Source organism: Macaca thibetana, chromosome 9 (genome assembly GCF_024542745.1).
Source record: "Macaca thibetana thibetana isolate TM-01 chromosome 9, ASM2454274v1, whole genome shotgun sequence".
NCBI classification, from domain to species: Eukaryota; Metazoa; Chordata; class Mammalia; order Primates; family Cercopithecidae; genus Macaca; species Macaca thibetana.
The window spans coordinates 115,940,944-115,967,716 of NC_065586.1; the positions used below are offsets into that span (position 1 = coordinate 115,940,944).

Consider the following 26,773-nt stretch of genomic DNA (forward strand, 5'->3'; position numbering starts at 1 on the left):
GGTCTCGAACTCCTGACCTCAGGTGATCCACCCACCTCGGCCTCCCAAAGTGCTGAGATTGCAGGCGTGAGCCACTGCACCCAGCCTTGTATACTTCTTTTTTGTCCTCATTTCAATGAAGAGAATTAATGTAAGAGAAAAATGGGGCAATGAGAGAGAGATTACTGAAAACACTTATTGTGAGGAATGAAGACCTGACTCTCAATTCCCCTATGAGCATGTTACAGGCAGCTCTGGACACACACTGAGGCTAACAGTCGATAGTTCACTAGGCTGTAACACTTACACTTACAGGTTTTGCTCTCCTCTTTGTTAAGGCAGGCAGGCAATAACGGGTTGATGTGTTGCAACTTCTGGGCTAAGATCACATGAATTCTCGGCACTAATGAAGCAGGGGGACTGTGCACTCTCTGCTCCTCTGCTGTGTCTGTGCACTCCATCGGATCCAGCAGTGCAGAGGCGTCCCTGTGGAGAGACGATCAAGTTTCAATTTAGAGAGACATCAATTGCACAGATGCAAAAATGATATGCACCTTAGAAAACAAAATTACAGTCCAAGCCAAGAATATTTCCACCTGTACATCTCCTTAAAGAACAGAAAGTGGCCTCTCATTCTAAAGTGTTAACATCACACAGACTTCAGGCTTGTTAAGACATATCATGAAATAATGCATTTATTCCATTTTTCAAGAACAGTATTTTTTTTTTTTTTTTGATGGAGTCTCACTGTGTTGCCCAGGCTGGAGCGCAGTGGTGTGATCTCAGCTCATTGCAACCTCTGCCTCCTGGGTTCAAGCGACTCTCGTGCCTCAGCCTCCTGAGTAGCTGAGATTACAGGTGCGCGCCACCAAGCCTGGCTAATTTTTGTATTTTTAGTAGAGACAGGGTTTCGCTATGTTGGCCAGGCTGGTCTTGAACTCCTGACCTCAAGTGATCTGCCTGCCTTGGCCTCCCGAAGTGCTGGGATTACAGGCGTGAGTCACCGTGCCTGGCCAGGAACAATAATATTTTTTATTCAGCACTTCAATAAATGGAATGTAGGATGTCACTCATAAGGCTATTTCAAAACACAAGTACTCCTTGAACTATTGGCTGAGACATCGAATACTTGACAGCAGCTCTCAAAAACTGGGGTCTTTTTCTCAAAAGCCATCCGGTATCTATTAGTGTGTGGAGAATCCATTCATCTCCTATCTTGCTAATTGTATTTCCTCAATTTTATTCTTACATGATCCCTCGAATACTGAGTAGACAAGCAATTGAAAGTTATGAATTTTTCAGATTTGCTAAATAAATTTGCAGATAGATTTGTGAGACGACTGAAACAAATGGCTAAAATGCTTTTAGATCTTGACTTTATAGATTCTATAGACACTGAAGTAATAAATTCATACTCCTGTATATTTTAATACAAGCATAATAACTTTTTCCATAGTACGTACCATGTGACAGACAATGTTCAATGCTTTACACGTACAAATTCACTAAAACCTCCCATCTACCCTGATTTACAACGAGCAAACCAAGCCCAAGGTCACACAGCTAGTAAGTGGCCAAGTCAGGACTCCAACCCAGGCTGTCTGCCTGTCTGTGCTCTTAACCTCTGTGATGGTTAATACTGAGTGTCAATCTGACTGGATTGAAGGATGCAAAGTATTGTTCCTGGGTGTGTCTGTGAGGGTGTTGCCAAAGGAGATTAACATTTGAGTCAGTGGGCTGGGAGAGGCAGACCCACCCTCAGTCTGGGTTGGCAGCATCTAATCAACTGCCAGCATAAAGGCAGGCATGGAAAGAGCAGACTGGTTGAGTCTTCCGGCCTCCATCTTTCTCTCATGCTGGATGCTTTCTGCCCTCAAACATCAGACTTGCAAGTTCTTCAGCTTTTGGACTCTTGGACCTACACCAGTGGTTCGCCAGGGCCTCTTAGGCCTTCAGCCATGGACTGAAGCCTGCACTATCGGCTTCCCTACTTTTGAGGTTTTGGGACTCAGACTGGCTTCCTTGCTCCTCAGCTTGCACACGGCCTATTGTGGGACTTGACTTTGTGATCGTGTGAGTCAATTCTCCTAATAAAATCCCCTTCATATATTCATCTATCCTATCAGTTCTGACCCTTTAGAGAACCCTGACTAATACAACCTCTAAACTAAACTGCAACAATAGTGAAGTAACTAAAGCAAGAAAGTCAACATAATCAGAAATTGCCAAGATGAACAATCTCATACACTATTATTAAGGGATGGTTAAGCTTAAAGTTGTTTAAAATTTTTGTTTTGTACCTTTTTTTTTTTAACTGTGGAAAATGTTAAGTTCATCTTACAGAGAAACTAAGATGTAAGATGATGAATGTCCAGTATTCAACAAGAGGACTCTGGTATAGATGAGGGACATTAGCCCTTGCTTTTGGCAATCTCAAAGCAAAACAAAAAATGAGGAAGATCTAGATTTCCAAGATATGCTGTTAATAAAAAAAATTAAAAAGTGTAAAAGAGTACATATACTATGCTACCTTTTATAGAAGAAAAAGGTAGAAATAAAATGTATACTTATCTACTTATTTTTGTGTAAAAAAAAATACAGGAAGGATAAACCAGAAACTATGGTTCCCTAAGGAGGCTGGGTGGAAACAGACAGCAGGAATGGGGATAGCTCAGAACCACACCTCTGAGAATCTTTTTGTGTAGTTTGAATTTGGCAACGATGTTAATGTTTCCTATATTAAAAAGAAAAAAACCAGTAAGGATGGAGGAAAAACTGAAGTGAAACATAATCAGACATAAATGAATCTAAGCAGAATAAATAATGAAATCACACTGAAGGGGAAGAAAAGTTACCTGAGTAACTGGAACATAGCTCTGACTACACAGCTGCGTTCTAAAATAAAAATGAACTGGAAACGTACTGAACACTAATTACTAGTTTGTTTTGTAGTGGTATGGCTTACCAACTCTGAAATTCCCTTCTGTATATGGCAGAAATGGGGAAACGACAGATTGTGAATAATGGGAATCAAATTTGTTAGAAAAGGAAGTCATAAACATAGAAAGGAGACCAACTAGAACATGTGACTCCTGCTGTGCTGAACTGGAATCAGAAATATGAACCCATGGTTTCTCATAGATGTTAGAAATACACAAAACATGCATGTGTGAGTATATATGTGTGCATTTAAATGTGTATGCATATATATGTATACATATGTTGCATATATCCTAGCTCTGTCTGCTTTAAGGGCCTAGATGCAAAGCTAACCCAGTACCAACGAGCACATCTAGGACTCAGATCTTCAAAGTATATGATGAAGCTGCAACAGCTTAATATGCCAGAAAATAAATGTTAAAAAATAATAAGATCATCTCAAAAAAAGGACCCAGCACCTGCTTAAAGTGGCTCCCACTAGCTACATCTGGGAAAACTTGGGTCTCAAAATAATATAATGATACTAACATTTAATAAAATCAGAATCTATTAGTCCACACTAAATATAAGTAAATAAATTACTTGAATAAACAAATGGAAGAGATATCTTTTATAGTAGAATGCCAATAAATAAATGTACTGAGTTAGAGAATTGCCAACGTTGTAATGACTGATTCAAGCAAGAATCATCAATTAATGCTGAAATGAATTGGTGAAAGTTTAATGAGAAACTGGATATTTACGTCCCAAAGTATCTTCCTCCAAGTTACTTGTCAATTACAAAGTGAGAAATGTAACTTTAGAGAAGAGACATCTGGAAGACACACCTTAACCAACTGATGAAAATTAACCTCACCAGTAACGGGACAGACTGACATCGCATGCCTCCTGCTTTAACATACTGAGGATACATCACTTCTGTAATATTCCTGCCAAAAATGCGCAACATTGAGTCTAACCATGAGGAAACAAGTAACTGGTAACTGGCTTACACTCTTCAAAAACGTCAAGGCTTTCTGCTCTCTACCACGTGAGAAGACAGCCACCTGCAAACCAGAAGTGGGCCCTCACTAGAAACCACATCTGCTGGGAACTTGATTTTGGACTTCCCAGTCTCCAGAACTACTGGAAGACATATATTTCTGTTGTTTAAGGGGAAAAAAAAAGTGGCAAGACCATGAAAGACAAAGGCTGAGGACTATTTCAGATTGAACTCTAGTTATTTAGGTTTATGTTTTATAGAGGTATGAGTTAACAATTCTGAAATTCCCTTCTCTATGTTGTACAAATGTGCAAATGACAGATTGTGAAAAATGGGAATCAAGTTTAAGAGTTACACTAACACAGAAAGGAGAACAAGTAGAACGACACCTGTGGTGCTGAACTGGAATCAGAAATACAGTATGAACTCAGTAGAAATAGAGAATAAGCGAGCTTCCGAACCCTGGACTGGGGGATGCGGAAGGGAGAAGTGTAAGAAAGAACATGATTAAGACAATTAGTAAAATTAAGTATAGACTGTGGATTAGTGTATTGTGTATTTGTGGCAAATTTCCTAGTTTTGATACCTGTACTCTGATTACATATGAGAAAGTCAGTGCTCTTAGGAAATGTTGACAAGCAGTTGGGGTAAAAGGGTTTGATTTCTGCAATATATTTTGAAGTGTTTCAGAAAAATGTGTGCATCCATAGAGAGCACAAATGAATGACAGAGCGCATGGGGTGCATGTGTTTACAACTGGTACATCCGGGAAGCGAGTTCTTCAAAACCATCCTGTAACTTTCCCAAAAACTTGAAATTACATAAAAATAAAGGAGACCAGAAAAAGAGCACACAGACTCACCTTTCATCGTTATTCAGTATACTCAGCACAGGATCCACAGACAGGATGCCATACAGCTCAAGAATGTCATTTACTTTGAAACAATCCCAATCTTCATAAACCTAACAAGAGACCACATGAAATCATACTGTTAGAACAGACACAAAGCTTAAGATACTAGTCCTGGAGTACTAACATCTTAGAATTTTAGATCAGGAAATGGACCTTAAAGCAAGTCCTTTATTTTATAAATTTTTATAAATTGAGACCAAGAGTCACTCTGCTAGTTAGCAAATAAGTGAAAAACCAAAACACAGGATGCCTAACTTCCAGACTAATATCTCTTTTCAATATACCACAGTACTACAAAAAAAAAAGTCTTTTTCTAAAATTAAAAAAGGGCTTTTCCCAAAGGCTGACAGTTAAAACTAGAAACGTGCACTATCTCAAAATCTATTAACCACATCAAGAAAAGGAAAAAACAAAAACAAGATGATTAACTTTGCATTTATTCATAAACTGCAACATTGGATTAACACAAAACTTGGAATGGCCAGAAGATTTTTCACAATTTAAAAAAAAAAACACATTCAAAATTGTCATGATGGACTTTAGTAATCGTCAAGGCCATTTATTTACTGAACAGACCCAGCAGAAGCATGGCAGGGAAAAAAGTAGTCATTTTGGTCCCTGTGCCATATGACTGAAGTATCATTTCAATTAAAACCACTGAGAATCTGAGTGTAGTGGTCACCCCTGGAATCCCAGCACTTTGGAAGGCTGAGGTGGGTGGATCACTTGAGGTCAGGAATTCGAGACCAGCCTAGCCAACATAGTGAAACCCCATCTCTAGGAAAAATACAAAAAACTAGCTGGGTGTGGTGGCACATGCCTGTAATCTCAGCTACTCAGGAGGCTGAGGCACGAGAATCGCCTGAACCCAGGAGGTAGAAGTTGCAGTGAGCCGAGATCATGCCACTGCACACCAGCCTGGACAACAAAGACTGCCTCAATAAAACAAAACAAACCCCCCTGCCCCCAAAACAAGAAAACCCAAAATGCACAAAGGATGGAAATCCTTAACAATCATTTTAAAACCTTCTGTCACTTGCTCATTTATCAGCATCAAAACACTAGAATAAGTAAGATGGAAGAAAAAACTATTTTTTTTTTTTTTTTTTTTTTTTTGAGACGGAGTCTTGCTCTGTGCCCCAGGCTGGAGTGCAGTGGCGCGATCTCCGCTCACTGCAAGCTCCGCCCCCCCGCGTTCACGCCATTCTCCTGCCTCAGCCTCCCGAGTAGCTGGGACTACAGGCGCCTGCCACCTCGCCCGGCTAATTTTCTTGTATTTTTAGTAGAGACGGGGTTTCACCGTGTTAGCCAGGATGGTCTCGATCTCCTGACCTCGTGATCCGCCCATCTCGGCCTCCCAAAGTGCTAGGATTACAGGCTTGAGCCACCGCGCCCGGCCGAAAAAACTATTAAAAGTTTTCTTCCTTCTGTTTTATTTTAAATACAAGTGAGAAATAGGTTTTGCTGAGAGAAGGAAGAAGACAAAAATGAAGATTATATGTTAGAAATGATACAGGAAGGGAACAGACATAATTTAAAAGTTGTTCTGCTTCTGCATTTGAGATGTTCTTTGATTCTTTTAACTTGTGAATATGTTAGCTTATATGCAAAAGGAACGTGCAGAGGTGTGATTAATAACCTTGAAATGGGGGGGATTATCCTCGATTAACTGGGTGGGCCCCATGTAATCCAGAGATTCTTAAAACCGGGGAACCTTTCCTGGTTGTGGTCAGGTGAGATGTCACCATGAAAAAAATGGTCAAATGCAATGTTGCTGGCTATGAATATGGAAGGAGCCACAAGCCAAGGAAATTCTCCCTTAGGGGCTCCAAGAAAGGAATGTAGTCCAACTCCTACATACAAAGGAGTTTACCTCGGTGAGACCATGTTGGATTTCTGACCTAAAGCCTGTAAGATGATAAACTTTTGCTGCTTTAGGCTATTAAATTTGCAGTGATTTGCTATAGCTAGTCCAGCATAAGAAAACGAATGCAAATGCTCAGACACTAAGCTACTTTCTGAGACACATAACATATCAATGTCAGACCTAAGAAAGGTTTTATTACCTTCACAAGGCACGCAGGGCCCTTCTCTCCTGGCAATGGAAAATTCAAATCAAAAGGAGAAGAGAAGTTCAGAGAGTTCAGCTGTTGCCCAGTAGAAGCTTCAGTTTCCAAACGTTTTGGCTCTCCACACCATTGAAGACCACCAACACTCCCTAAATTCAAAGGATAGCATTGCACTTAGTCATTTCTAAGCCCTCCTGGAGAAAAAGAATGTTCCATAAGTGCCTTTCAAGTTTGACATATGTGATGCTTCTGAGCTTGCAAAGTTCAAGTTGTTACAGTTTTTAAGGAAACAGCACATACTAACAAAGTCTTTTGTTTGATCTGTAAGAGAACAAAGATAAATATGAAGATCTAAAAATTTATTTTTTTCCCTTACTATAAAGGTATCAAAAAATTCCTCCCATCAAATCTCATGTATAACCAGTTTCAAAAGCTGATTTGCAATATGGTTACTTTGACATCTTTGATTTAAGGAATACATGGTCTACCGACAGCAAAACTCCTTGGTAGAACATACTTTTTCTATTAACTAAGCAGAATAAAACCATACCGCAATAAATTACCAAATACTCACTAATATCCAGTATGTATCAAGAATCAAACCAGTTGTTGGGGACATACAGGTCATTAAAAGAATAACCCCAACTCCTGAAGTAGTTACACCTTAGGGCTGATAACATGAGAATCAAATGATAGCCTGCCATACCATGGAATACCGCTAAGCAATAAAAGGGACAAACTACTGAAATATTCCCGATCCTAACTGTGGTGGTGGCCACATGAATCTACCTATGTGATAAAACTACAAAGAACAGGCCGGGCGCGGTGGCTCACACCTCTAATCCCAGCACTTTGGGAGGCCGAGGTGGGTGGATCATGAGGTCAGGAGATCGAGACCATCCTGGCTAACACGGTGAAACCCCATCTCTACTAAAAATACAAAAAATTAGCTGGGTGTGGTGGTGGGCGCCTGAAGTCCCAGCTACTCGGGAGGCTGAGGCAGGAGAATGGCGTGAACCCAGGAGGCGGAGCTTGCAGCAAGCCGAGATCGCGCCACTGCACTCCAGCCTGGGCGACAGAGCGAGACTCCATCTCAAAAACAAAAACAAAAAAACCCCACAAAACTGCAAAGAACTAAATCTTCACAAGTAAGTACATGTAAAAATGTGATTGTATCGCCTGGGCGTGGTGGCTCACGCCTGTAATCCCAGCACTTCGGGAGGCCGAGGCGAGAAGATCACAAGGTCAAGAGATCAAGAACATCTTGGCCAACATGGTGAAACCCCATGTCTACTAAAAATACACACATTAGCCAGGCGTGGTGGCGGGCGCCTGTAGTCCCAGCTACTCTGGAGGCTGAGGCAGGAGAATCGCTTGAACCTGGGAGGCGGAGGTTGCAGTGAGCCGAGATTATGCCGCTGCACTCCAGCCTGGGCGACGACAGAGCAAAACTCCGTCTCAAAAAAAAAAAAAAAAGAAAGAAAGAAAAGAAAAAAATATTGTATCAATGTCCATTTCCTGGTTATGATATTCTACTATAATTATGTAAGGTGTTACCATTGGGGGAAGTAGAGGCTAAAAGGTATACAAGATCTTTCTGTATTATTTCTTTTTTTTTTTTTTTTTCCAGAGTCTCGCCCTGTCACCCAGGCTGGAGCATGGTGGCATGATCATGGCTCACTGCAACCTTCGCCTCCCGGGTTCAAGCAATTCTCCTGCCTCAGCCTCCTAAGTAGCTGGGATTACAGGCATGCACAACCATACCCAGCTAATTTCTGTATTTTTAGTACAGATGGGGTTTCACCATGCTAGCCAGACTGGAAATCCTGACCTCAAGGGATGTGTCTGCCTTGGACTCCCGAAGGGCTGGGATTACAGGCGTGAGCCACCGCGACCAGCCTCTCTGTATTATTTCTTACAACTGCATGTAAATCGATACTGTGTCAAAATAAAAAGTTTAAAAATATGTATAGTCTAAAAGATTGACTAAACACCAACAAATTTTACTTTATATAAACAAAGAACTCAAACGCATAAAAAGCCTACATTAAGACATTCGAACAAGTATGGTAAGAAATAAAAAGTAGCATCAACTGCTTAAATAAGAGAATTAACATATTTCCTGGACTGGAATACATACTCGAATATATTACAATATATAAGTTACTATGATATTTATTTGAGATGGAGTCTCTGTCACTCAGGCTGGAGTGCATGATCTCAGCTCACTGAAATCTCCGCCCCTCTGGGTTCAAGTGATTCTACTGTCTTAGCCTCCTGAATAGCTGGGATTACAGGCACCCGCCACCATGCCTGGCTAATTTTTGTATTTTTAATAGAGATGGGATTTTGCCATGTTATCCAGGCTAGATGATAGACCATTAATTTTAATATATTCTGGGGATCGGTGCAAAAAAAGAATACTATGACATTTATATGTATTTACAGTAAAACATTCTAATTTTAAACACATTAAAATAGATCTCAGCATTAAGAAAATTTGGAAATATCAATTTATAAAGTAGAGTGATATATGGGTAAATAAAATGCATTAGTAAATCCTTGTTTACCACTAGTTGTTAAATTTGCCTTGGCCGGGCATGGTGGCTCCCACCTGTAATCCCAGCACTTTGGGAGGCCGAGGCGGGCTGATCATCTGACATCAGGAGTTCGAGACCAGCCTGACCAACATGGAGAAACCCCTTCTCTACTAAAAATACAAAATTAGCTGGGCGTGGTGGCGCATGCCTGTAATTCCAGCTACTCAGGAGGCTGAGGCAGGAGAATCGCTTGAACCCAGGAGGCGGAGCTTGCAGTGAGCCGAGATTGTGCCATTGCAATCCAGCTGGGGCAACTAGAGTGAAACTCTGTCTCCAGAAAAAAAAAATAAAACAATTTGCCTTCTCTACACAATCTTGCAGATAGTAAATGACCAGACTGATTTGTTTTGCCTCCTTGTCCTTTAATCTTCCTTCCGATTAAAGGTGCCGAAGGGAAGTGACTAGCACATAAAAGGAAAAATAAAAACAAATTTAATATACCCGCCATAAAAAGAAATCCACTGCTTATAAAAGTTAAGACTGGTTGGGAGCGGTAGCTTACGCTTGTCATGCCAGTGGCTTTGGGAGGCTGATACAGAGGGATCACTTGAGCCCAGGAGTTTGAGACCAGCCTGGGTAACACAGTGAGATCCCACCTCTACATCTCTACAAAGTTTAAAAAGTTAGCTGCGTGTGGTGGCATGTGCCTATAGCCCTAGCTACTAGGCAGGTTGAAGTGACAGGGGATCACTTGAGCCCAGGAGGTCAAGGCTGCAAGTAAGCCATGATTATGCCACTGCACTCCAGCCTGCCTGGGTGATGGGAGTGAAATCCTGTCTCAAAACACAAACAAACAAAAAGAAAATGAGAAAGCATGTTTTCAGATAAAAATAACTCATTTTTATGGTAAAGTACCAGGCTTCTGTATTATTTAAGAATTAGGAAAAAAATAAATATGAAGATAGAAAAGACCTTTCCAGATAGGCACTTGTGACTCCAAAAACATACATTAGAGCAGCCACTTGTCACAAAGTGATGCCTAATTGCTCATTTGCGAAGCACAGTCTGATCAAATGGTACTGTAAAAACTCTCAACACTGTCCGTAACTCTGACAAATTGCCAGCTCCTAAATATAGAGCCATATTATGTAACAATTCACTCTGAAAACCAATCCACTTAAGAGAGCAAAGTCTAGAGAAAACCTGTTGGCACACACTACCTGCTTGTCTGGCACCTGCATGTTGGTCTTTCTGTTTATTGGGCTGTAGGTCCATATCGTCATCATCTTCATAACTCCTCTTGTGGCGACTGGGAGTGTAGGACGTTGAGGGACTGACTCGAGCTTGGTTTGCATTAACATAGGCGTTAAACGGAAAGTTAAGAAAAAGACTACCATAAACTAAGGACTATCTTAAATGTTTTGCTAATAATATGACTTATAAAAAATGACTAGCTTGGCAATTCAGTTAAAATGGAAATACATTTTTAAAAGGAGGCTAGACTTCTAGTTTTGGTCATGAGAGTAACAGACATCAACCTTATGCTGCTATCCTTGCTGTAAACAACAATGTAACTGGAAAAAATATGTGAAGCGACCGTTTTCAGTCACTGGACAACAGGGAGCATAACCTTATGATCCTTGAATGAGGAGAAACACAGCAGGTAAACTCCAAATTCTCCCAGCTCTCTCCTGGAGACATTCTCCAAACTGCAACAAAGAGCAGTAGAGGCCCTGTTCTTACTGGGTGGAGAAGACAGAGCACTAGTTCAGGGCTAGTGAAGCAACTGGAATTTGCAAAGAAGTACTAGAAAGGAAGTAGTTACAGATAAAAGACCCAGAAGGTTCCATTTGGATCTCTGACAAAACACTAAACTGTGGATATACAAGTCAAGATTCCCTGAGGTCTAGCAGAGAACAGCTGCTAGTTGGCAGAGAGTTAAATGGAGACTCTGGAAGTAGTATAATACTAGAATGGACCCTGCTAGTCATCCCAGGCATTTGCGTAAGACCCAGAAATAGTAGACCTCATGAATAAGGACGATCTACCGCACAAGGGCTGTTCTGCACCACTCCTAACAAATCCAGGTGGATGCAGTGGCTAACATCGGTAAACCCAGCACTTTGGGAGGTTCAGGTAGGATTGCTCAGTCCAGGAGGTTGACAGTAGCCTGGGCAACATAGTGAGAACTCATCTCTTTTTTTTTCTTTCCTTTTTCTTTGAGACAGAGTCTCCTTCTGTTGCCTAGGGTGGAGTACAGTGGTGCAATTTCAGCTCACTGCAACCTCAGTCTTCTGGGTTCAGGTGATCCTCCCGTCTCAAGCCACTGGAGTAGCTGGAACCACAGGTGCCCACCACCACGCCTGGCTAATTTTTGTATTTTTTGTAGAGACAGAGTTTTGCTATGTTGGCCACGTTGGTCTCAAACTCCTGGCCTCAAGTGATCCTCCTGCCTCTGCCTCCCAGAGTGCTGGGATTATAGGAATGAGCCACTGTGCCTGGCCTATTTTTTTTTTAAATAAATAAAATATTAAAATACAAAATAAAAATTCTATATCCAATAAAAATGTTCCTCAAAAATTAAGATGAGGCCAGGCATGGTGGCTCACACCTGGAATCCTAGTGCTTTGGGACGTTGAGGCGGGTGGATCACTTGAGCTCAGGAGTTTGAGACCAGCCTGGGCAACAAAGGGAGAGACCCTGTATCAAAAAATAAATAAATAAAATAAACAAAAATGAAGGTGAAATAAGAGACATTTTCAATTGAACAGAAACTGACAGAATTCGTCACCAACAGATCTGTAGTTAAAAAAAAAAAAAAAAAATTGCTGGCCAGGCACAGTGGCTCATGCCTGTAATCTCAGCACTTTGGGAGGCTAAGGTGGGTGGATCACCTGATGTCAGGAGATTGAGACCATCCTGGCCAACACGGTGAAACCCCATCTCTACTAAAACCACAAAAAAACGCATGGTGGCACACACCTGCAACCCCAGCTACTTCAGAGGCTGAGGCAGGAGAATCACTTGAATTCAGGAAGCAGAGGTTGCAGTGAGCCGAGACTGCACCACTGCACTCCAGCCTGGTGACAGAGCAGGACTCTGTCTCAAAAAAAAAAAAAAAAAAATCATAATCATAATAATATCGCTAAGGGAAGTGATGCCAAATATAAAAGAAGAAGAATTCTTGCTTCTTAATTTATATAAAAGACAAATGACTGTTCGGAACAAAAATAGTATGTTGTGGGCTCTATAATCTAAGGATGAGTAAAATCTATGACAAAAATAGCACGAAGAATGAGAATACACAGACTGTTGCAAGGGCGAAGGATCAAAGAAGAAATCACAAGGGAAATTAGAAAATATTTTGAATTGAGTAACAGTAAAAACCTAACAAATGAAAACTCGTGGGATGCAACTAAAGCAGTGATTGGGGAGAAATTTATAGCTTTAGTTGCTAATAGTAGAAAACAAGAAAAATTCGAAATCAATAATCTGAGCATCCACCTTAAAAAGCTAGAAAAAGGGCCAGGCACGGTGGCTCACACCTATAATCCCAGCACTTTGGGAGGCTGAGGCAGGTGGACCACGAGGTCAGGAGTTCAAGACCACCCTGGCCAACATGGTGAAACCCCATCTCTACTAAAAATACAAAAAACTTAGCCAGGCGGGGTGGCAGGCGCCTGCAAATCCCAGCTACTTGGGAGGCTGAGGCAGAGAACTGCCTGAACCTGGGAGACGGAGGGTGCAGTGAGCCGAGATTGTGCCACTGCACTCCAGCCTGGGTGACAGAGCCAGCAAGACCCCATCTTAAAAAAAAAAAAAAAAAAAACCAAAAAAAAAGTAGAAAAAGACCAATTAAAACCAAACCAAAAAGAAGGAAATAAAGCAGAAATGGATGAAGCAGAAAACAGAAAATTGAAGTGAAAAACAGACTAACATTATTGGGAATGAAAGAGATCAATGCTAAATATCCCACAGACATTAAAAAGAAAATACTCTGACAAGCTTTATGTCAATAAATTCAACAACTGGGCTTAAATGACTTCAAAACAGTCCTTGAAAGATACAATTTATCACAACTGACTCAAAATATGTTAAAAAACAGAATTAGTCACTCCTGTAATCCCAGCACTTTGGGAGGCCAAGGCGGGCGGATCACGAGGTCAAGATATTGAGACCATCCTGGCCAACATGGTGAAACCCCGTCTCTACTAAAAACACAAAAACTGGCTGGCATGGTGGCGTGCTCCTGTAGTCCCAGCTACTTGGGAGGCTGAGGCAGGAGAATCACTTGAACCCAGGAGATGGAGGTTGCAGTGAGCTGAGATCATGCCACTGCACTCCAGACTGGCAGCAGAGCAAGACTCCATCTCAAAAACAAAACAAAAGAATAAACAAACAAACAAACAAACTGAATCAGTAGTTTAAAATGTTCTCACAAAGAAAATGCCCAGCTTAAAACTGTAAACCACCTAAATGCTCAATTGGAGACTGTATAAACAAATAATACTTAGCAAAAAAAAAAAAAAAGAAAAGAACTACTGATATGCACAACATGGATGACTCTCAGATGCATGATGTTAAACAGAAGATGTCAGACACAAAGACTATATATTATATGAGTCCATTTAGATGTCATTCAAGAATAGGCAAAACCAAGTGATAGTCAAAGAATTCAGGATTGTGCTTGCAGGGGAGGAGGGAGTGACTAGAAAAAGGCAGAAAGGAATTTTTTAGGCATAAGTTCTTTACTTTGGGGTATAAATTATATGGGTGTATGCATTTATCCAAATCACTGTGCATTACCTTAAAATCTGTGCATTTCAGTGTAGGTGGGCTATGCCTTAAAAAACTACTATCGTAAATAAAAAGGTAATGTTTCTACAATCCCCTCTCAAAAGAGCCAACACGTTTTCCCTTAAGAAAGTTAGAATGAATTCTAATTTTAAACTATTTTTTTACTTTAAGTATTATATTTTTTCAGTACCTTTAAATGTGCCTCAGGTGGGGTGTGGTAGCTCACGTCTATAATCCCTGCACTTTGGGAGGCTGAGGTGAGAGGATCACTTGAGCCCAGGAGTTCAAGACCAGCCTGGGCAACAAAGTGAACCCTCTTTCTAAAAGAAATCAAAAAATTCGCCAGGGATGGTGGCACACGCTTGTGGTCCCAGCTACTTGGGAGGCTAAGGCAGGAGGATTGCTTGAACCCAGGAGGTTGAAGCAGCAGTGAGCCATGTTTGTGCCACTGCACTCCAGCCTGGGTGACAGTAAGTCCCTATCTCAAAAAAAAAAAAAAAAAAAAATTACCTCAATCTTTTTAACAGTATTTCACTGTAGAAATGTACTGTAATTTTAGCATTCCTCGGTGACAAATACTTAGCCTGTTTTATGGGTTTTCTCAATTAGAACAAATGAAACACATTTTATTGAAATAAAGCCAAGCTTTGCAAAGGATGAATAATTAAAGGTTAAGGTTTTAGAAACCATCAACACAATAAGAAAGTTCAGATAAAGGATATTTCTTTTACCCACGTAGATTCCCCAGGCACTGGAACACAATAGAAAGTCTGTCTTTCCAAAGTGGTATTTCGTGGAGAGTTTAAATCAAGTTCTTGTTGAGGCTGTGATATACATAAAAAAGTATTTTAAAAAATTTATTTAAAAACATCACAAAATTTATTTTAAAATTAGCAACCACATTTTCACATAGCACCACAACAAATATTTTACAGAGTTAACAAGTAACTAATTCCAAACTATCACTTTTTCAAAGAAAACTGATATAAAATCACTTCAAATACAGTCATCAAACACTTCCTCCCTCAAATCCAGAAAAATGGGACCTCTGTGGAGTGACTTATAATCTGGGTCTAGTTCTCTGCTTTGTGGATCTAGAACCTTACTTTTATGAGGTTATCTAGGCCTTTTTATATTCTTGGAGTCTAACTCTTGGCTTACCCAAACCTTAGGAAACTGATTTATCAAACCCCAATATCAGTCTGTTAATTCACAACAGTTGTTGCTAATTAAATATTCTAGTTCAGTAGGCAGATCTGGACAGAAAAACTGCCCTAATTTGGAAGGTTACTGCAAAGATTATATTAAACAAAAATGTAACTTCTGACAATTAGAGTAATGAACTCATTTGAAAGACAGATTTATGTAATCTTACACATGATGAACTTCAGGTCTGTTTTTCTTTTAGAGTGTTTCCATAAAACAAATACTGTGCCCAGCTTAATGGATCAACTACATTAATGATTACGGTATTCCTCATTAAAGGAGCCCTAACACATTAGGCTAACATATTACATTACTGTATACTAGAAAAAGCTGAGTATTAATGTAACTCAGTAATCCCAGCATCTGGAAATGGGTCAATAAAATAAATGAGGCTGTGCATGTGTGACACTACCAAAGGCTAATAGAGAGTTGGTACATATGTTGCTCAAGAGTCATAAATAAAAGACTCATTCTAGGAAAAAGGTACTTTGGGCCTAGAGAGAAAAGCAAACAAAAAATCCTTGCTTGTATGTATTAGGCTCAAACTTGATGTCTCTTGGGTCCTTTACACTTCTTAGAGTTTTCTAAGTATATATGAAAGAGAATATGCCTTTCCTAGGGAATAATATATGACTTTTGAATCTCATCTTGGAGCTACCTAGGAATGAGTATTTCATTAGATTTCTGTATTATAGGCTGATTCTGACAGTTTTCTATGAAAGAAACAGTGGAATTACCACTGGCTTTGTCTTTGAAGGAATTAAAAACGACTTAATTTTGCACCCTAGGGTACTTTGTTTTACATATATTATATACAGATATTGGAGAGAGGAATTAATTTTGGCATTAACAGTATTTCTCCTTCTAAAAGATCTCTGGAGGATTAAAAAAAGTCACATCAAACTCCTAAATAAAGTCAAACAAGGAAAACATTTCACGTGATTTCTTGTAACTTATACACAAGATAAATAAATCTAAGATTAGCTAAACAAACAAATTCTCTGTTTAGGAAAAAATTCTTACTAAAAATGTTTTATATATATTAAAGATACATACCCCACACTCTGCTACATCTCTATATTTTCCAAAATGAAGAACCTATGACCCAAAACATAGAAAAACAGAATTATATCAATATATCAGAACCAAAACTACCACAAACAGTACAAGGACAAAATTAATACCACAAATTCATGAAAACAGCAATACTTACATGTGCTTTTGTGTTTTGGTTAACCGTTTCATAAACTCCCATGTAAAACTCAGGGTCAAACATATCCTGAATCATGCAACGAAATTTCACAAAACTATTAGGTTTCAAATAATGAAGGGGAACTTCGTTCAGTGATGGTACCTTAAAGGAAAATAATCAAGTTAAGTCAACTAAATATCCTGTCTATACAACATTAAGCATATATACACAAACTTTATGTCCAGACTCAAAATTGTTAAACACACACACACACACCCCCCCCATGCCTCGTCAGGGAGCCAAATGATCTCAATGGTCAACATAATTGCTAGAACCCAAGTTCTCTTCCATTTCTTCCAAGTTTTAGATAACATTTGACCATAATGTAAAAGAATGCTAAAAAATGCTTTTAATTCAGAACACTTTTCAATGATCAAAAAGGCATTTACTTTGTTGAGCTCTTCTCTTAAAACTAGCACATGCCAATTCTTTTAAAATGAAGGTAATAAAACAAAGGTAACTAACTGACTCTTGGAACTAAAGATGTGTCTCAGGAAGTAACACAGTCAGTTACTGCCACCTAGAGGCATAATGTATAAGTATTTATTTGCTTAAACTTAATTAGCAAAAGACCAAAATCTTTTAATACAAATGTACTTGAAGCAGAAGTACACATTAATTTACATATTTTTAAATTACATGGGGGTTACTTAGTTACTCTACTAAGAGAAACTTTGTAGTCTGTCCAACCTTCTCCCTCGAAAATAGCAATAAGCTTACCCACTTAGGAGCATTATTTTCCTTCAGCTTTTCCTTAAAATATTCAATTACTTTCTTCTCCCAGTCAGGATTAACTCCATTTTGTGCTGAAAGAGAAATATACTTTTCAAAGCTAATGTATATGCAATAAATAATAAGAGACTATGATCAGGTGAGTCACACAATAGTTTAGCCAGCAGAAAACAAACTAAAATTTGCTTCTACGATAGAATGAATTTTAGATAGGATGAATTTTACACTTCAGTGTGTCTGAAGTCCTACACAAGACACATTCAAGAAGCTGTACTGAGCGGGGGGAGGGACAGTTACAAATCAGGAGGATGCTGACCTCCTGCAGGCTCTCTGGCACCCACAGTGTAGCTGGGGACACCTACAGAATGTGATGCAAGGCCACCTAGATTCAGCAGCATTTGAGCCACTGCTTGTAAAGCACTCTGTTCTTTTAATACATTTTTATATAGTTTTTTGTTTATCTTTACAACTATCCTGAAATAAAGAGCTGAAATTTTTTTGTTTATAACTTCATTTGGGAATAATTCTAGATTCAAAAAAGTTAGAAAGAACACTTGTATCCTTGCCCCATTTGCTTATCATCTGCTCCATCTCTTATATTTTTCTGATTCATTTAAGATTAAGTTGCACTATCAGGTATTTTTGCCTCCAAATATTATCAGTGTGTCTCCTAAGGAACAGTACTAACCATAGTACTGTTATCAACCTCAAGAAATTCAAAATTGACACAATACTTTTTATCTGGTCTACCATCTATATTCCAATTTGTCATATGACCCAATACTATCCTCTATAGCACTTTTTCCCCTTCAGTACAGGACCCAGCTTAGGATCACTTTTATATTTAGCTATCAGATCTCTTTAATCTCCTTTAATATGGAATAGTTCTGCAAACTTTATATTTTATGATATTGCTATTTAAGAAGAATAAGGTCCTTTTTAAAAAATTGAATGCTTCTCAATCTGGATCTGTTGGTTCCCTTATGATCGCATTCCAATCAAGTATAACCAAACTGCTGTTTAAATGATGTTGTCAAACTGCTGTATAAGTGATGTTTGTCCTTCCAGGTGTCTGAAAAGACATGATGCCCATCTTCCCTTCATTGGTGATGTTAATTTTGATCACCCAAAGTGACAGCCAGTTTCTCTACTGTGTAGTTACTATTTAGTCCTTAAAATTAACAAGCTATGTACAGGAGGCACTTATGGGAACTGGCCAAGACCAAAAAGTGAGCTATTGACGGAATACAGATTTATGTGAACTAAAACCACCAAACCACACAGCTGGCCACTCCTGCCACCATTTATAGTTATCACACAAGTGTTACGAAGATTGGGAGTAAAAAATAAAAAGTCTACACTTGTTATGGAGCTGCATCTGTGGAAAAGGACCATAAAATCCTAACACCATGTTTGAGCAGGACTCACAAACACGTTTACTTAACTGGACAAGAGCCAGTTCTGTAAAAGAAGTAGGGACGGGGACTCCGCAGGTGATTCTAATGTGCAGGCGTTAAATCCACTAACAAACTGGTCCTCAAAGTTGGTTCCCTGACCAGCATCATTAGCATCACCTGAGTACTTACTAGAAATGCAAATTATTCAGCCCAACCCCAAACCACAGGATCAGAAACTCTTAGGGGTGGGGCCTACCAATTCATGTTTTAAAAAGCCCTCTAGGTGACTGACTATAATGCATACTGAAGTTTAAGAATCGCTGCTCTACTAGATACAGTGAATTGGATAAAAGATAAGTGAGTATTTTCGCTTGTAGTCAAAATGGATGTTTAAACAAAAGACACAGCCATGACTGCCACACCAACTATTTTGCCTGCAATTGTGTAAAAATTGTGAGAATACCACGTAACAAATAGTAAAGCTACATCAAGCAGTGACTGGGGAGCAGCAAGTTATTTCTAAGTTACTGGAATGTATATAAATACAATTTTCTTTTTTCAGACAGGGTGTTGTGTTGCTCTGTCACCCAGGATGGAGTACAGGGGTGTGGTCCTGGCTCACTGCAACCTTAATTTCCTGGGCTCAAGTGATCCTCTGGCCTCAGTCTCCTAAGTAGCTGGGACCACAGGCACGTACCACCACGCCTGGCTAATTTTTAAGTCTTTTTGTAGAGACGGAGGTCTCCCTATCTTGTCCAGGTTGGTCTCAAACTTCTGGGCTCAAGTGATCGATCCTCCTGCCTGTGCGCTTGAAATGAAAAAATTCTCTTGGCTGGGCGTGGTGGCTCACACCTGTAATTCCAGCACTTTGGAAGGCCAAGATGGGCAGATCACCTGAGGTCAGGAGTTTGAGACAAGTCTGGCCAACATGGCGAAACCCCTTTTCTACTAAAAATACAATAATCAGCTGGGCGTGATGGTGTGCGCCTGTAATCCCAGCTACTCGGGAGGCTGAGGCAGGAGACTCGCTTGAACCCGGGAGGTGGAGGTTGCAGTGAGCCAAGACTGCCCCGCTGCACTCCAGCCTGGGCGACAAGAGTAAAACTTCGTCCCCCACCCCTGCCCCCTCCACCGCGCAGAAAGAAAAAATTATCAAGACACTGGATTCCTCCAGACTCCATGTGTGTCCTTAGGATCCAACTATGTATCCTTACTATATTGCTGCAATTAATCTTAGGAGGCGTACAACTATACAATGAATCATATAAGTCCTTTTAGTAAATCTTCAAGCATACGGGTGGTTATGGGACTCCCTAACACATCTGTATATCAATACTTCATTTCTTTTTATTGTTATTATTCCTCTGAATAACAACCAATTTGTTTATGTATTTGCTTGCTGAAGGACATTTAGATTGTCTTCAGGTTTGACAACTATAAACAAAACTATAAAACACGTGTCTACAGATTTTCACGTGAACATGAGCTTTCATTTCTCTAGAATGAATATCTAGATACGACACAGTTGAGTACGTGGTAAATGTATGATTAAGATTCTACCTGTCTTCCAGAGTGGCTGCACCGTTTTGCTAAGAGATCCAGCTGTTCGCATCCTTGCCAGTACCAGTATTATCACTATGTATTTTTAAATTTTAGCTGTTCTAATATGTAATACCATGGCTTAAATTTGCATTTCCCTAACGGCTAACAATGCTGAACTCTTCTCAGGGGGATATTTGCCATCCTTGTATCCTTTCTGGTGAAATATCTATCTAAATCTACTTAAATCTTTTGCCCCTTTTTAAATTGAGTTTTTAAATTACCACTGTGTTTTCTTTTATATTCTGGATTCAAGTTCTTTTTCTGATACTGGATTTTCAAATATATTATCCCAGTGTATCGCCTGTCTTTTCACGCTCCTAATTTTTTTTTTTTTAACAGAGCAAAGGGTTTTAATTTTGATGAAGCCCAGTTTATCAAATTTCTGTTTTATACACTGTGCCTTTGGTGTCATGTCTTACGAACTCATTGCCAAACCCCAGGTCACAAAGATCTGTTTTCTTCTAAAAGTTTTATAGTTTCAGGTTTTATACTTAGATCTATGATCCATTTTGACTTAATTTTATATGAAATACAAGGTATAGGTTGAGGTTTTTATTTTTGCATGTAAATGTTGAATTGTTCATGTCTTTGTAGAAAAGAATATCCTTTTTCCATTTGAATTAGCTTTTGTATCTTTATTAAAAAGCAGCGAGGGCTGGGTGCGTTGGCTCACGCTGTAATCCCAGCATTTTGGGAGGCCAAGGCGGGCGGATCACCTGAGGTCAGGAGTTCGAGACCAGCCTGGCCAACATGGCGAAACCCCGTCTCTACTAAAAATACAAAAATTAGCCGGGTGTGGTGGTACATGCCTGTAATCCCAGCTACTCGGGAGTCTGAGACAGGAGAATCGCTTGAATCCAGGAGGCGGAGGTTTCAGTGAGCTGAGATTGCACCACTGCACTCCAGCCTGGGAGACAGAGTGAGGATCAGACTCAAAAAAAAAAAAAAAAGAAAAAAGAAAAAAAGCAATGGGGACAACAGGAACAAACCTTGAAAACATTATGCTAAGTGAGATAAGCCAGACATAAAAGGTGAAATATTGTATGATTCTACTTATATGAGTTAACTAGACTAGGTAGGTAAATTCAGTGAGAAAGTACAACAGAAGTTCTGGGGGGAGCCTAGAGAGAAATGGGGCCATGGGGACAGTTGGCTACCTACTTGGGCGAGTTTGGATAGCTTATGGTTGTGATCAGCAGAATAATGCCACCCCCCACCACCCAACCAAGATATTCATGTCCTAATCTCCAAAGGTAGCAGATGGAATTAAGGTTAATAATCAGTTGAACTTAAAAAACCAAATTATCTGGGTGGGTTCAATGTAATCACAAGGGTCCTTAAATGTGGAAGGATGCCGCAAAAGAGGAAGTTAGAGTAAGATGTGAGAACAACTCGACTTGTTGTCTTTGAAAATGGAAGGGGGCCACAAGCCAAGAAATGTGGGCAGACTCTAGATGCAGGAAAAGACAAGGAACAGATTCTCTCCTAAAGCCTCCACAATGGAATGCAAGTCCTGTCAACAATTTGATTTTATCCCAGTAAGACCCATGTCAGACTTCTGTCTCCAGGACTGTAAATAAAAACCCTTTGTTTTAAAGTCACTACATTTGTAATTTGTTATAGGAGAAATAGAAAACTAATACAGTGGTTTTTGAGGAACTGGTCCATTTCATCGAAGCTGATGAATTTATATATGCAGAGCTATTTGTATTATCCTTTTCATGCCTGTACAGTCTACGGTGGTATCTCCTCTGTCTTTTCTAATATTGGTAATTTGTCTTCCTTTTTTTCTTTTCTAATATTGGTAATTTGTTTTCCTTTTTTTTTTCTTTTGCCAGTCTTGCTAGAGGTTTACAATTTTATTGATTTTTTTTTAAAGAGCTTTGATTTTTTTTTTTTCTCCTGTTTTTTATTTCTCAGATTTTTGTTCTCTATTATTTCTTCTGTTTAATTTGGGTTTATTTTGCTCTTCATTTCTAGTTTCACAGGTGGAAGCTTAAATTATTCACTTGAGACCTTCTCTTCTAATAAAGTCAGTTAATGCATCTAAGCACATCTTTGGCTGTATCCCACCAATTTTGATATGCTGAGTTTTCATTTTGGTTTAGTTCACAATGTTTAAAGCTTTTCTTTGAGAGTTTTTAATCCATGGATTGTTTAGAAGTGTTCTTTTTACACATAAAGTTTACTATTTGGTTTATGACCCAGAATATGGTTTATCTTGGTGAATGCTACATGCGCACTTGAAAAGCACTTGAAAAGAATGTGTATTCCGCTGTCATTAGGTAGACAAATGTCAATTAGATCTACTTGGCTGACAGTGTTGTGCAGTTTTGTGTTGTTCAGTATTCTTTTTGATTTTCTATCCACTATTCTGTCAAGCACTGAGAGAGGAGTAGTAAAATATCTAACTACAATTGCAGATTTGTCTATTTCTTCTTTTACTTCTGATGGTTTTTGCTTCATATATTTTGAAGCTCTGTTGCTTGGTGCATATATAGTTAGGTCTTCTTGGTGAACTGACTGTTTTAACATTATATAATGTGCCTCTTGTTCTCTTCTCACACAACCTTTCTTAAAAGCATTTTAGGCCGGGCATGGTGGCTCATGCCTGTTATCCCAGCATTTAGGGAGGCCAAGGCAGGCAGATTACCTGAGGTCAGTAGTTTGAGACCAGTCTGGCCAACATGGTGAAACCTCATCTCTACTAAAAATACAAAAGTTAGCTGGGCTTGGTGGCGGGTACCTGTAATCCCAGTTACTTGGAAGGCTGAGGTAGGAGAATTGCTTGAACCCAGGAAGTAAAATGGTGCAACCACTGTGGAAAAGTTTAGCAATTCCTCAAAAAGTTAAATATAAAACTATCATATGACCTTGCACTTCCATCCCTAGGTATATCTGGGAAAGAACCAAAAAATTTATTCATACAAAAACTTGTACATGAATGTTTATAGCAGCACTACTTACAACAGCCAGGAAATAACCCAAGTGTCCATCAGCAAATACGTGGATAAACAAAATGCAGTATAGACACACAATGGCATGTTATTTTCGGTCAGAAAAAGGAAAGCAGACTGGGTATAGTGCCTCACATCTGTAATCCCTGCACTTCAGGAGGCCGAGGCAGTGTGAGTGGAGCCTAGGCAACATAGTGAGACCCCAAATCTACAAAAAATGATTTAAAAATTAGCTGGGTGTGGTAATACATGCCTGTAGTCCCAGCTACTCGGGAAGCTGAGGCTGCATGATCACTTGAGACTGGAAGTTCAAGGCTGCCGTGAGCCATGATCTTGCCACACAGCATTCCAGCCTGGATGACAGAGCTAGGCTCTGTATCTTAAAAATAGATAGATAGACAGACAGATAGATAGATAGACAGACAGATAGATAAAATAAGGAATGCAGTACTGATTCATACCATGACATGGATGAACCATGAAAATATCATGGTAAATGAAAAGAAGCCAGAGCCCAAAGGCCACATGTTGTATAATCCCATCTACACGAAACGTCCAGAATAGGTAAATCCACGGCCAGAAGTATACTTGTTGCCAGAGGATGGAAGAGGGGAAGAAATGGGAGAGACTGCTAAAGGTATGGGGTTTCTTTTTGGAGTGATGAAAATGATAGTGGCGGCCAGGCGTGGTGACTCACGCCTGTAATCCCAACACTTTGCTAGGCCAAGGCGTGTGGATCACCTGAGATCAGGAGTTCAAGAGCAGCCTGACCAACATGGTAAAACTCCGTCTCTACTAAAAATACAAAAGTTAGCCGGAAATGGTGGTGCATGCCTGTAATCCCAGCTACTTGGGAGGCTGAGGCGAGAGAATCGCTTGAACCCGGTAGGCAGAGGTTGCAGTGAGCTAAGACTGCGCCACTGCACTCCAGCCTGGGCAACAGAGTGAGACCCCGTCTCCAAAAAAGAAAAAGAAAACAAAAAAGACAAAGAAAAAAATAGTGGTGATGATGGTTGCACAACATCATTATGAATGCAGTTAAAAAAATTAAATTGTACATTTTACAATAGTAAACATTGTTATGTGAATTATATTTCAAAGAAAAAAAAGTTTTGGACCAGCCTGAGCAATACAGTGAAACGCCATCTCTACGAAAATACAAAAAGTTAGCAGGGTGTGGTGATGGGCGCCTGTAGTCCCAGCTACTCAGGAGGCTGAGGCAGTAGAACTGCTTGAACCTGGGAGGCAGAGGTTGCAGTGAGCCGAGATCGCATCACTGCACTCTAGCCTGGGGGACAGAGCAAGACTCCATCTCAAAAAAAAAAAAAAAAAAAAAAAAAAAAAGTGGTTACTTCAATGGAGGGAGCACATACTTTCACTCAGTTCATACCATCATGTTGAATTTTTAAAACCATGTGTAAGTTATTATAACTTAAAAACTCCTACGTATGCCATTTGCCATGGCTGCCAGAGCTATTCTTCTTCTCTGAGAACGCCCCCACTGTTGAGGTGTGGATAATAGTCACGACTGTCCCACCTAACTCTGTGCCATGGCCACAGATGACTGATCCCTGAGTGAATGGATTCTTGACTCCATGTTGTGTCAATCAGATTTTCTATGCCTGAAAATAAAGATGCTAGCTAGCGTGGGTTGGAACTGAGAACAAGTAAATTTGGGAGACATGGAGTAGAGAAAGATAAAGTGTGCAGAGATGAATGTAGCCCAAGAGAGAAATACTGAGTTGCTTGGATTCCTGCTAGCTTTCCAGTTCCTGATTCCACTCAGTCTCTTCGAATACCCAACCACTCTCCCTGCTGTTGGGTTTTATAGCCTTAATATAAATTAACTTTTTTCAGTGGCCTACCAAGGACAGAGTGGTAGGAGAGGTCCAAGGTGGGTACAGACAATAAGAGAATGGATTGTGTGCTTAGATTCATGGTGATAATAAAAAGCAGACCAACTAACTTTTAGTTCATTTTATTATTGCTTTAAATTCTCTAAAACGCTAGTGATAAAATAGTCTGCTCTGTCCCCCTCCACCCAACACTGCTCTTTTTTGCCTGAGCTAGTCTAGTTCTGTTAGATACAACCAAAGAACCTTAAATATAATCAGAATAATGATCTTGGTCTAACCAATAATTGAAGGCAAAACAGCTAAAGAGGCTGGGCACAGTGGCTCACACCTGTTATCATAGCACTTTGGGAGGCCAAGGGGGCAGGGGAGGGATGGATCACTTGAGGCCAGGAGTTGGCGACCAGCCTGGCCAACATGGCAAAATCCTGTCTTCTACTAAAAATACAAAAATTAGCCGGGCATGGTGGTGCACACTTGTAATCCCAGCTACTCGAGAGGCTGAGGCATGAGAATGGCTTGAACTCAGGAGGCGGAGGTTGCAGTGAGCCAAGATCACGCCACTACACTCCAGCCTGGGAAACAGAGCAAGACTCTGACTCCAAAAAAAAAAAAGAAAAGAAAAATTTTGAGATTCATGATCTCACTAGCCATTTCAATTAACAACATTTCTGATTAATCAGTCTTTCCACTGCTTTTGTTCAAGTGTCCACTGAGCACTCTCGTCGTACAAGGCATATTCTAGGAAATTAGAATACAGTGGTGAGTAATGCAGATACAGGCCCGAATTCGCAGGGTCAAAATCCAGCAAAGGAACTTCTGAAATAAGGAATTTCAACAATGCGCTTTACACACTATTTTTCAAAGACATGTATAATAGGATCCTGCAGTACCGTGGAGCAGGGGTACCCTACTTTGGTACCTAACTTAGGTTCCCAAAGGAAAAGTAAGACTTAGCCAGAGCCGGCCGGGCATGGTGGCTCAAGCCTGTAATCCCAGCACTTTGGGAGGCCGAGACGGGGGGATCACGAGGTCAGGAGATCGAGACTATCCTGGCTAATACGGTGAAACCCCGTCTCTACTAAAAAATACAAAAAAACAGTAGTATTATGACAGTAGTATTGGAGATGAGGGTCTGGGCCGGGCACGGTGGCTCACGCCTGTAATCCCAGCACTTTGGGAGGCTGAGGTGGGCGGATCACTAGGTCAGGAGTTCAAGAACAGCCTGGTCAACATGGTGTAACCATCTTTACTAAAAATACAAAAATTAGCTGGGCATGGGGGCATGCACCTGCAATCCCAGCTACTCGGGAGGCTGAAGCAGGAGAATCGCTTGAACCCAGGAGGCAAAGGCTGCAGTGAGCCAAGATTGTAACACTGCACCCTAGCCTGGGCGACAGAGCGAGACTCAGTCTCAAAGAAAAAAAAAAAAAAAAAAAGAAAATTAGCTGGGCACGGTGGCAGGCGCTTGTAATCCCAGCTACTCCGGAGGCTGAGGCAGAATTGCTTGAACCTGGGAGGCGGAGGTTGCAGTGAGCCGAGATCACACTGTTG

General features: G+C 40.1%; 2 protein-coding genes across 4 annotated transcripts in view; both read right to left on the bottom strand.

Moving 5' to 3' along the window:
* RGS10 (regulator of G protein signaling 10) overlaps positions 1-26,773 on the bottom strand; it is a 738,227-nt gene that overhangs the window by 345,727 nt on the left and 365,727 nt on the right. The window lies entirely within an intron of this gene.
* MCMBP (minichromosome maintenance complex binding protein) overlaps positions 1-26,773 on the bottom strand; it is a 44,157-nt gene that overhangs the window by 13,890 nt on the left and 3,494 nt on the right. The window contains exons 2-9 of one of the 2 annotated variants that reach the window (XM_050803966.1): positions 17,399-17,484; positions 16,640-16,780; positions 16,483-16,524; positions 14,943-15,044; positions 10,644-10,788; positions 6,881-7,032; positions 4,764-4,864; positions 293-465 (exon numbers count right to left, since the gene is read on the bottom strand). In XM_050803966.1, coding sequence (XP_050659923.1) covers positions 293-465; positions 4,764-4,864; positions 6,881-7,032; positions 10,644-10,788; positions 14,943-15,044; positions 16,483-16,524; positions 16,640-16,780; positions 17,399-17,484 — 942 coding nt within the window. Of the gene's footprint in view, positions 1-286; positions 466-4,763; positions 4,865-6,880; positions 7,033-10,643; positions 10,789-14,942; positions 15,045-16,482; positions 16,525-16,639; positions 16,781-17,398; positions 17,485-26,773 lie in introns of both variants that reach the window. The other variant, XM_050803965.1, reaches the window with a different exon arrangement.